The sequence below is a fragment of the Cervus canadensis genome, chromosome 6 (assembly GCF_019320065.1).
Source record: "Cervus canadensis isolate Bull #8, Minnesota chromosome 6, ASM1932006v1, whole genome shotgun sequence".
NCBI classification, from domain to species: Eukaryota; Metazoa; Chordata; class Mammalia; order Artiodactyla; family Cervidae; genus Cervus; species Cervus canadensis.
Genome location: NC_057391.1, coordinates 10,785,651 through 10,797,154, shown reverse-complemented (window position 1 = coordinate 10,797,154; position 11,504 = coordinate 10,785,651). Strand labels below are relative to the sequence as shown.

Below are 11,504 nucleotides of genomic sequence, written 5' to 3'. Positions count from 1 at the left end.
GTTGATTATTTTTGGTACCTACATTTTTTCCCTCTCACTGTGTGAAAGTTTTCTATCCTTTTAGTGGATACCCTAAAAGTTACAAAATGCATATTTCCTGCCTGTCACAAGCTAAGACTAATCAATAACCATCTCCATTTCCCAGGGACCTTAAGAATACATCATCTCTATTGACTCCTTTCCCTACTTACACATTGTTGTCATTAATATGTTAATTCTGTCATGTTTTCTTTTAAATTTTGCATTTATGAGTGTTTTATGCTCTTGGTGCTCATTCAGATTCACCCAGGTATTTATCAGTTTGTTCCTTTATGTCTTTTGTCTTCTCTGCCCTCCCATCTGGGATCTCTTTCTTCTACATGAAATAAATATCCGGAATCTCCTTATTTTTCTTGATGGCCACTCAGTCTCTGCTATTCTGAACTGTGTTTATCTTATCCTCTTTTCAAAAAAAGTTTTCACTGGATATAAATTCTGGGTTAGCAAATATTTTTCTTGCAGCCTTTTGAAAATATCATGCCACAGCCTCTGATTCAGCTGTTGTCCAGCTTCCAATAGTGTGGATGTAATTGGTCTTTTTCTTTGACATCTTTTAAGATTCTCTTTGCCTTTGATGTTCTATAGTTTCACTGTGTGTCTAGTACAGATTTCTTTTTATTTAATCCACTTAGAAATTTATAAACTTCTGAATTTGTGAATTGGTATCTTTCATCACTCTGGAAAATCCTCAGTAATTGTCTCCATATTTGGTATCTCTGCCCCCATTCTCCCTCTTCTCCTTGTGGAACACCTATTAATTATTAATAGATGTTAATATTTCTCTCTCCATCATCCTGGACTTTTAATCTCTTTTCTGTATGTTTCATCTTTTTGTCTCTCTGTGGTATATTTTGAATAATTTTTATCTTCTAGCTTCTAGTTATCACTTTCTTTTCAGCTGTGTCTAATTTAAAGTTTTAATCTTAGTTATTGTATTTTTATTTCTAAAAGTTCTATTTTGGTTATTTTCAAGTCCACTCTGGTGACTTTTATAATTGCCTGTTTTCAGCAGATATGCTCAAGCTTGCCTTTTGTTTTTCCAGTAAATCCTTTAACACATTCATCATAGTTAAAAGTCTCTGTCTCACAATTTCCAATATCTGGGTCATTTCTAAGTTTAGTTGTGTCATTTGTTTCATCTCTTGACTATGAATTGTTTTACTTTTTTTAAGTCTTTGAATTTTTGACTGAATGCCACACATCTTGTGGAGAATAGTTGATAAAGATAAATAATACTTATACATGGCCACTAGTGTAAGTGAATCAAATCAGTGAAAACGGGCTTGGATTTTATTATTTTTACCTTTGGTGTAATACAGTCTGCGTGTTCCTTCAGGGATGGGCTGAAGTCGTCTTGCACTTGGGTCAGACCTCGGTGCCAGAGTATCTGTTCTCTTTCTCCACCCTCAGCTTTGGGCCAGTCCTGCTTACCTGTGTCACCCCACAGTCTCAAGCTCCCCCAGTGGTGAACTGCTCTTCTCCCATTGATTGCAGATCTCCACTTGGTGTTGGTGCAGCATCCTGGGCCAAAGAGGTTTTCTACCTCTCCCCAGAGGCCAAAGCTTTTTGCATTTACTCCTTCCCCAGAGGCAGTGGATCTGTGCCTGGGCTGGAAGGCAGGAAGTTATGCTCTCTCCAGCAGTGGTTAATGTTTTGTACTCACATCAGAGAAAGTCTGAGGAAGTGGTCAATGTTTCATCACCCGAGAACATTAGATCAACCACTACCTGCACGCCTGTGTCTTTGAGGGATATCTTCTCACCAGGCTCCTGCCCCAAAAGTTCTCATAGCACCCAGCAGAAACTGGTGGAAAGGAGCTCCCAGGAGAATGTGAACTACTGTCATGTCAAAGCTCCCACCTCAGTTCAGTTCAGTCGCTCAGTCGTTTCCGACTCTTCATGACCCCATGGACCTCAGCATGCCAGGCCTCCCTGTACAACATCAACTCCCAGAGTTTACTCAAACTCATCTCCATTGAGTCAGTGATGCCATTCAAACATCTCATCCTCTGTCGTCCCCTTCTCCTGTGTTCAATCTTCCCCAGCATCAGGGTCTTTTCAAATGAGTCAGCTCTTCACATCAGGTGGCCAAAGTATTGGAGTTTGAGCCTCAGTATCAGTCCTTCCAATGAATAGTCAGGACTGATCTCCCTTAGGATGGACTGGTTGGATCTCTTTGCAGTCCAAGGGACTCTCAAGAGTCTCCTCCAACACCACAGTTCAAAAGCATCAATGCTTCAGCACTCAACTTTATAGTCCAACTCTTACATCCATACATGCCTAGGAAAAACCATAGCCTTAATTAGACAGACCTTTGTTGGCAAAGTAATGTCTCTGCTTTTTAATATGCCTCTAGGTTGGTCTTAACTTTCCTTCCAAGGAGTAAGCGTCTTTTAATTTCATGGCTGCAGTCACCATCTGCAGTGATTTTGGAGCCCAGAAAAATAAAGTCTCTCACTGTTTCCATTGTTTCCCCATCCATTTGCCATGAAGTGATGGGACTGGATGCCATGATCTTAGTTTTCTGAATGTTGAGCTTTAAGCCAACTTTTTCACTCTCCTCTCTCACTTTCATCAAGAGGCCCTTTGATTCTTCATTTTCTGCCGTAAGACGGTGTCATCTGCATAAATGAGGTTATTGATATTTCTCCTGGCAATCTTGATTCCAGCTTGTGCTTCATCCAGTCCAGCGTTTCTCGTGATGTACTCTGCATATAAGTTAAATAAGCAGAGTGACAATATATAGCCTTAATGTACTCCTTTTCCTATTTGGAATGTCTGTTGTTCTATGTCCAGTTCTAACTGTTGCTTCCTGACCTGCATACAGATTTCTCAAGAGTCAGGTTAGGTGGTCTGGTATTCCCATCTCTTTCAAAATTTTCCACAGTTTATTGTTATCTACACAAAGGCTTTGGCATAGTCAATAAAACAGAAATAGATGTTTTTCTGGAACTCTTGCTTTTTCAATGATCCAGCAGATGTTGGCAATTTGATCTCTGGTTCCTCTGCCTTTTCTAAAATCAGCTTGAACATCTGGAATTTCATGGTTCACGTATTGCTGAAGCCTGGCTTTAGAAAATTTTTAGCATTACTTTACTAGAGTGTGAGATGAGTGCAATTGTGCAGTAGTTTGAACATTCTTTGGCATTGCCTTTCTTTGGGATTGGAATGAAAACTGACCTTTTCCAGTCTTGTGGCCACTGCTGAGTTTTCCAATTTGCTGGCATATTGAGTGCAGCACTTTCACAGCATCATCTTTTAGGATTTGAAATAGCTCACCTTGAATTCCATCACCTCCACTAGCTTTGTTGGTAGTGATGCTTCCTAAGGCCCACTTGACTTCGCACTCTAGGATGTCTGGCTCTAGGTGAGTGATCACACCATCGTGATTATCTGAGTCATGAAGGTCTTTTTTGTACAGTTCTTCTGTGTACTCTAGCCACCTCTTCTTAATATCTTCTGCTTCTGTTAGGTCCATACCATTTCTTTATTGAAATGGTATACCATTATTCCTTTATTGAGCCCATCTTTGCATGAAATGTTCCCTTGGTATCTCTAATATTCTTGAAGAGATCTCTAGTCTTTCCCATTCTATTGTTTTCCTCTATTTCTTTGCACTGATCACTGAGTAAGCCTTTCTTATCCCCAAGAAAAAAAAATGCAAAAAAGCAAAATGGCTGTCTGAGGAGGCCTTACAGATAGCTATGAACAAAAGAGAAGTGAAAAGCAAAGGAGAAAAGGAAAGATATGCCCATTTGAACGCAGAGTTCCAAAGAATAGCAAGGAGAGATAAGCTCCCACTTACTCTAAGCTAATAGTCAGTCCATGCCGCTGCTACTGCTGCTAAGTTGCTTCAGTCGTGTCTGACTCTGTGCGACCCCATAGATGGCAGCCCACCAGGTTTTCCCGTCCCTGGGATTCTCCAGGCAAGAACACTGGAGTGGGTTGCCATTTCCTTCTCCAATGCATGAAAGTGAAAGTGAAGTTGCTCAGACATGTCTGACTCTTCACGACCCCATGGACTGCAGCCCACCATGCTCCTCTGCCCATGGGATTTTCCAGGCAAGAGTACTGGAGTGGGTCGCAATTGCCTTCTTCGTCCATGCTTGCCCCTAAATTCTTTAAAATTTTAGCTGATTTTTGTTGGGAGATACTTTTTCATGGGTCGCTCATGTTTGCACATGATCTATGGAGAGGCACTGACTGCCTCTGTTCTGTCTCAACCACCTTCTCAGCTGGGGTAAACAGAGATAGCATCTTCCCCTGAAGAGAGACACATGTGATTACCGTCTACCGTAACAGAGATGTCTCCCTCCAGAGCAAAGGACAGGCATGCTTAATAGTCATTATAAAATATTTAGGTTCCTGGAGCTCAGGGTACCTCCCTGAAAGGCAACCCACTGCATGTATAGGTGTCACCTGGCCCTCCTCTCATTGCCCTGTGGGACAGGGGATCAGGGAACCAGCACAGATACTGACACTGATTGATGCTATTGGGTTAAGTAATGAAGTCCCTTTTCTCTAATACAAGAAACTATGGCAAGCTAACTTATAACTTGCAGGCAGGGACACATCTTAGACCTTTCTAAGTGTCTTCTTTACTGGTAGCCTCCTATTCTCTGCCACAGGTGAAATAGTTCATGTATTCTGTCTCTTTAAGAGGCCTGTCATTCTGGAATTCAGTTCCTTTGGCTGCCTTCTCTGCTGTGTAATAGAAAAGTTTTGATTTTTATTTTATTAAGATGGGAGGAACATTCTCTTGCAGCTTTCTACATCTTAAATGGAAGCACAACTCCCAAGGTATACTTATTTGATTATTTTCTATTACCAATGATAGACACAGATCTTTGAATAAAATGTTCTGCTTATGCATGTTTAGTTTTTAAAAGAAGCATAAGTTTGGGTAATGAACTCCAGGAAATGTGAAATGAATGAAATATTTCATCATAAGGGCTGGACCAAGGATGTTTCTTCCAGCATAGGTGAGTCAGGAGAGGGTAAAATAATTTGATTCATGAGGAATGAAATGTTACTCAGAATGTACATATGCACTGGTCATCTCTTACAGAGATTCAGGGAGATACATAGGAAAACTCCAACACATGAGGATAGAGAGAGAGAGCTTTTGAAACTCTCACACGTGGACAGGAGGATGTAACAGAAACACCTGAAAAGGATAAAAGGCTAGGTAGAAGCACAGCAAGTGGTGTCTTGAGGATTCATAGATTTCCTCTTTGCTGTTTTTTTTCCCTCTCCACACGCATGCTCCCTTTTCTTAGCAAACAGAATCTAGATTTCTTCTGTAAGGCTCACCTCTTCTGTATTGTAGAAATCTGGTTAGGGCTGCCAGTTAGTCTTCCCCTAGCCAACATTCCCAGGAGTCCCTGAGACATGAAAGACAGAAAAACAGCTGGACAGAAAGACAGAAAAATTACTGAGCTGGTTAGTTCCTGCTATACAGATCCCCGAACAGCTTTTGTTTGTATTTTTTCAAAGCATAGCTTAACTCTATGAATTACCAATATTCTTACTTTGCTTAAGTTAACCAAAGCTAAATTTCTGTTGCTTGCAACCAAAGAAATCCAACTCATACAGGGAAAGCGGTCCAATAGACAGCATGATAGAGGCCACAGGAAGCTTTTAAAGGTAGCCTGAAATCCAGATACTTTATTTAAAATTATTAAAAACACATATTAATAACTGTCAAAATTTCTGCCTATGGTACAATGACTAATTGATTTCAAGTTTTTATGTGCTTGCAGTTAATGGTTAGGCTGGTGACGTTTTACTAATACAAGCTATATTTGGAGTTAACGTTCATATATCCCATGTAACAAATAAAAAACTGAGAATGAGTTGAATTAATACAGATTACATGCCATAAGAAAAACATCTAGGAAGGGTGCTGGGTGGAACAAATGATCTATGATACAATGAAATATACAGTTGACCCTTGAATAATGTGGGGTTTAGGGGAGCCAACCCCCAAACAGCTTTTTACAGTTAGCCCTCCATATCCATGGTTCCACATCTGCAGAGTCAACCAACCACAGACACTATAGTACTGTAGAAAGTATTCAGTGAAAGAAATCTACATGTAAGTAGAACGGTGCAGTTCAAATCTAGGTTGGTCTAAGGAGCAACTGTATATATATAAGAATTATTTATATATTATATGTAATATATATTATTATATATAAGATAATCATTATATAACATATACAACATAATATATATTAAATATATCTTACTCTGCATTCTTTTTAGGGTTATTTCATTACTTTTAAAAATATAAGGGAATTTAACCTTTTGCCACAGATTAGTTTAACCCAAACTTGGGATTATTGACATTTGAGCAGGATAATTCTTTGTTTGGGGCAGGAGGAGTTGTCCAATGCATTGTAAGATGCTTATTAGCATCCCTGGCTTCTACTTAACCCCACTATATGTCAGTAATGCCCGTAGTAATGACAATCAAAAATGCCTCTTGACATTACCAAATGTCCCCTTGGGGGCAAAACTCTCCCCTGATTAAGAAACACTGGTTTTATAGAAAGAGACTCACAGACTTAGAGAATGAACTTACGGTTGTTAGGGAGTTTGGGATGGACATGGACACACTGCTATATTTAAAATAAATAACCAAGAAAGACCAACTATAGCACAGGGAACTCTGCTCAATGTTGCATGGCAGAATGGATGGGAGGGGAGAAGGGATACATGAATACGTATGGCTTCACCTGTGTCACCAGCCATATGTGGCTACTGAGCACTTGAAACGTAGCTACTCTGAAGTGAGATGTGTAGTAAGCATAAAATACGCACTGGATTTTGAAGACTTGATACAAAAAAAGAATGTAAAATAACTCACAATTTTTATGTTAACTGAACTATTTTTGGGTGGTATACTTAAACTGGGTGAAATAAAATTAATTTCACCTGCTCAGTTTTATTTTAATGTGGCTATAGAAAATTCTAAATTACTATATTGCACATTATATTTCCACTGAATAGCCCTGATCTAGAAACTTGAAACGACTCAGTATTACTTTATAGTGAAATAAATTCTCAAGTCTATCAAATAAGCCAAAAAGACTTTGGGAAGCTTTTCACAGCCCTATAAAATTAGCTCTCTTTTGAGTATCATAATTCTTTATTATCATGCCTGAGCAGTTTTTTGGCTTCTTCAAACCAACTACTTCTGCTTGAATGCTTCATTTTCAATGTTTCAGTCGATTCCTCTGTGATTGCGGATTTATCGTCAGGCTGTTCTTTATCACTTTCCTGCACGTCAGTTTCTTTTATACACTCGGGATCTTTCCTAGTAAGATGCTCAGATGCTGCCGCATCCATCATACTTAGAAAATCATAAGCAGGCAGAGGAGGTTTCCATTCCTGAGCAGGTAAAACTTCTGCAAGGAAGGTAGAATCAAGGGTTAAAGAGGAACAGATATAAAATCCCATCACATGAATATATTAGAAAATGTTTTATTTTGAAAAATATATTTATAGGAGTGAAGGCCTTATCAGTTTTCTTTATCTACGGGAAAGCTACATTTTATTATCTTCATTGTCAAAGAAACTTAATGCATTTGTCATTACTAGACATTTTCATTTATAGGCTGTGCTATTTTAAATAAAGATAGGTATTAATAGGCAAAAAACATAAAGGTCCATAATCTCGCTGCCTGCTAACCCTTGCTGAGGGTTAAAAAAATAACAATGTGTGTAATGAGATTACAACAGCCAGGGACAAGTTAAAATGAAGAAATCTCTTGCTTCCCTCCTTACCCCTGCCTTTATGCCCAAAGTACTGTAACTATAGATCATTCCAGATAAAAATTTTGGACCATATATATATAAATTTTATATACACTTAAATTTAGAAAAGTTTTGGACCATATATATATAAAATTTAGAAAAATATTTCTTATATTTTAAAGCATTTTCTGTTTTGGAAGACTGCTATGGAATCAACTGTACTATAAACAGGCAGTGATTAGAAGCACCTAGGAGGGCTTCATGGCAGTGAATTTTAACATTATTTTAAAATATTGGTCATTAAAAGAAGAAAAAGGACTTAAGCTGATGACATATATATCAGATAAATAGACTAGCTTTACTCCATTCGGTAAACAGAGTTCACACAATTTCAGAGTTTAGATGCCTATTCAAAGTATTATGTGAGAAATTACATAAGTAAATGTGCAAACTAAACATTTAAAAATTAAATTCCAATGAAAGAATCTATATACTGTTATATGAAAAGAAAGTAATGCTCATAAAGTAAAAACTCAAGCATCTCTCATAAATCAAATAAAAGCTTAGGACATTCAAAAAAACTCTAATTAAAACACAGACAAAAATCTGCATCAGTACATATATATATGTATATCTATACTCTACTCATTGATATGATTTCTTCACTCAGGCTCAAGTATATGAAATCTGTGGTACATCAGCAAGGTATTACATTTAAGTTACCCTGTAATTGATGTTTCAAATTGCAGTGTTGCCCAGATAACAGACTCAAATATAGTCTGCTGTCAGTGTCAATAGTGACAAACGGATAAAATAGTTTCTTGAATATAATGAATAGGTAAGAAGTAAAATAACTGTACTGTGTAATATGCAGATGAAGTATCTTTAAGAGAAGTCCAATTTAAAGCACAGCAAAGATTTAGCAATATTTATTTTTATGGTAAGCACTGCAGCCTAGTGGTCTGAGACAATGACAAAATGCCTGAAACTGGACATTCTAATTCTGCTCATCATTTCCTGAGGAACTCTACAAAGATCTTAATTTTTTCTATTGCAAATAAAACTGTACTCTCCTCACATATGGGCAAAAAAGACACTATTATCAAATTAGTAATGATAATAATAATAACTAACATAGACTGAGGCTTTACTATGTATCAGGAATTATGTATTTAATCCTTACAACCTCATGAGGTAAGTACAATTATTATCCCAACTTTATATATGAGAAAACCAAGTCCTCGAAAGGTCAGAGAACTTGACCAAAATTAAGTGTAAATGTCAAATAAGAACAGCCAGTGGTCACAATTACACAGAAATTAAGATGTGCAGCAAGCAAGGTGAGGCAGAGGTCAGTGGCACCGTGTCAGAGACGCGGGCTCGCCTAAGGGTAGCTGCAACATTCATGTCTCAGACCTGCCTCCCAGCAGGTCCTGGCAGCACAGAGGACAGGACTCCACACAGAAACGTCCTGCCTGGACCTTGGCTTCTTCCCTGATGCAGAGGCTGCAGGAATAACTTAAGATTGGGAGCAGAGATACAAAGAAATAATGGAAACCAGAGGCATTACCATCATTGCAATGGAAGAAATACGAGTCTCTCAGGAAACTCAGAATAATTCTGATCCTTGCTAATGGTTTAGTTGAGAAATCAAAGCCCCTAAGGAGGCCCCCTGTAGGAAAGGATCTTTACACGAAGCGTAATAAATACTGTAGGCTTTACACTTTAAAACGTTTGCCTCTGCATACTTCATTTTTATTTTTAAAATAACTGTAACACAGAGTAGGGACTATCAGGAGGAAACAAAGGAAAAAAAACATACAGTTAGTAGTCAAGGAAGCTGGGTCAGAAGTTCGGGTTTCTTTGTCTCTGAACATCACATGACCTTTTTAAAAGCTATTCAGTTTCATTCTTTTACAAGTGGTTGACCAGTTTTCCCAGCACCACTTGTTAAAGAGGTTGTCTTTTTTCCATTGTATATCCTTGCCTCCTTTGTTGAAAATAAGGTGTTTCTAACACCATACACAAAAATAAACTCAAAATGGATTAAAGATCTAAATATAAGACCAGAAACTATAAAACTCCTAGAGGAGAACATAGGCAAAACACTCTCCGACATAAATCACAGCAGGATCCTCTATGACCCACCTCCCAGAATATTGGAAATAAAAGCAAAAATAAACAAATGGGACCTAATGAAACTTAAAAGCTTTTGCACAACAAAGGAAACTATAAGCAAGGTGAAAAGACAGCCCTCAGATTGGGAGAAAATAATAGCAAATGAAGCAACAGACAAAGGATTAATCTCAAAAATATACAAGCAACTCCTGCAGCTCAATTCCAGAAAAATAAATGACCCAATCAAAAAATGGGCCAAAGAACTAAACAGACATTTCTCCAAAGAAGACATACAGATGGCTAACAAACACATGAAAAGATGCTCAACATCACTCATTATCAGAGAAATGCAAATCAAAACCACAATGAGGTACCATTACATGCCAGTCAGGATGGCTGCTATCCAAAAGTCTACAAGCAATAAACGCTGGAGAGGGTGTGGAGAAAAGGGAACCCTCTTACACTGTTGGTGGGAATGCAAACTAGTACAGCCGCTATGGAAAACAGTGTGGAGATTTCTTAAAAAACTGGAAATAGAACTGCCATATGACCCAGCAATCCCACTTCTGGGCATACACACTGAGGAAACCAGATCTGAAAGAGACACGTGCATCCCAATGTTCATCGCAGCACTGTTTATAATAGCCAGGACATGGAAGCAACCTAGATGCCCATCAGCAGATGAATGGATAAGGAAGCTGTGGTACATATACACCATGGAATATTACTCAGCCGTTAAAAAGAATTCATTTGAATCAGTTCTAATGAGATGGATGAAACTGGAGCCCATTATACAGAGTGAAGTAAGCCAGAAAGATAAAGACCAATACAGCATACTAACACATATATATGGAATTTAGAAAGATGGTAATGATAACCCTATATGCAAAACAGAAAAAGAGACACAGATGTACAGAACAGACTTATGGACTCTGTGGGAGAAGGCGAGGGTGGGATGTTTTGAGAGAACAGCATCGAAACATGTATATTATCAAGGGTGAAACAGATCACCAGCCCAGGTTGGATGCATGAGACAAGTGCTCGGGCCTGGTGCACTGGGAAGACCCAGAGGAGTCGGGTGAAGAGGGAGGTGGGAGGGGGGATCGGGATGGGGAATAAGTGTAAATCTATGGCTGATTCATATCAATGTATGACAAAACCCACTGAAATGTTGTGAAGTAATTAGCCTCCAACTAATAAAAAAATTAAAAAAAATAAAAAAATTAAAAAAAAAAAAAAAAAAAAATAAAATATTGGTCATTAAAAGAAGAAAAAGGACTTAAGCTGATGACATATATATCAGATAAATAGACTAGCTTTACTCCATTCGGTAAACAGAGTTCACACAATTTCAGAGTTTAGATGCCTATTCAAAGTATTATGTGAGAAATTACATAAGTAAATGTGCAAACTAAACATTTAAAAATTAAATTCCAATGAAAGAATCTATATACTGTTATATGAAAAGAAAGTAATGCTCATAAAGTAAAAACTCAAGCATCTCTCATAAATCAAATAAAAGCTTAGGACATTCAAAAAAACTCTAATTAAAACACAGACAAAAATCTGCATCAGTACATATATATA

At 37.9% G+C, this 11,504-nt stretch overlaps 1 protein-coding gene across 4 annotated transcripts in view; it reads right to left on the bottom strand.

The window, feature by feature from the left end:
• Positions 1-5,676: 5,676 nt before the first annotated feature.
• Positions 5,677-11,504, bottom strand: part of TXNDC16 (thioredoxin domain containing 16) — an 89,373-nt gene continuing 83,545 nt past the window's right edge. For all 4 annotated transcript variants that reach the window (XM_043470779.1, XM_043470782.1, XM_043470781.1 and 1 more), the window contains one exon: positions 5,677-7,450. In XM_043470779.1, coding sequence (XP_043326714.1) covers positions 7,182-7,450 — 269 coding nt within the window. In that variant the 3' untranslated portion in view covers positions 5,677-7,181. The remainder of the gene's footprint in view (positions 7,451-11,504) is intronic.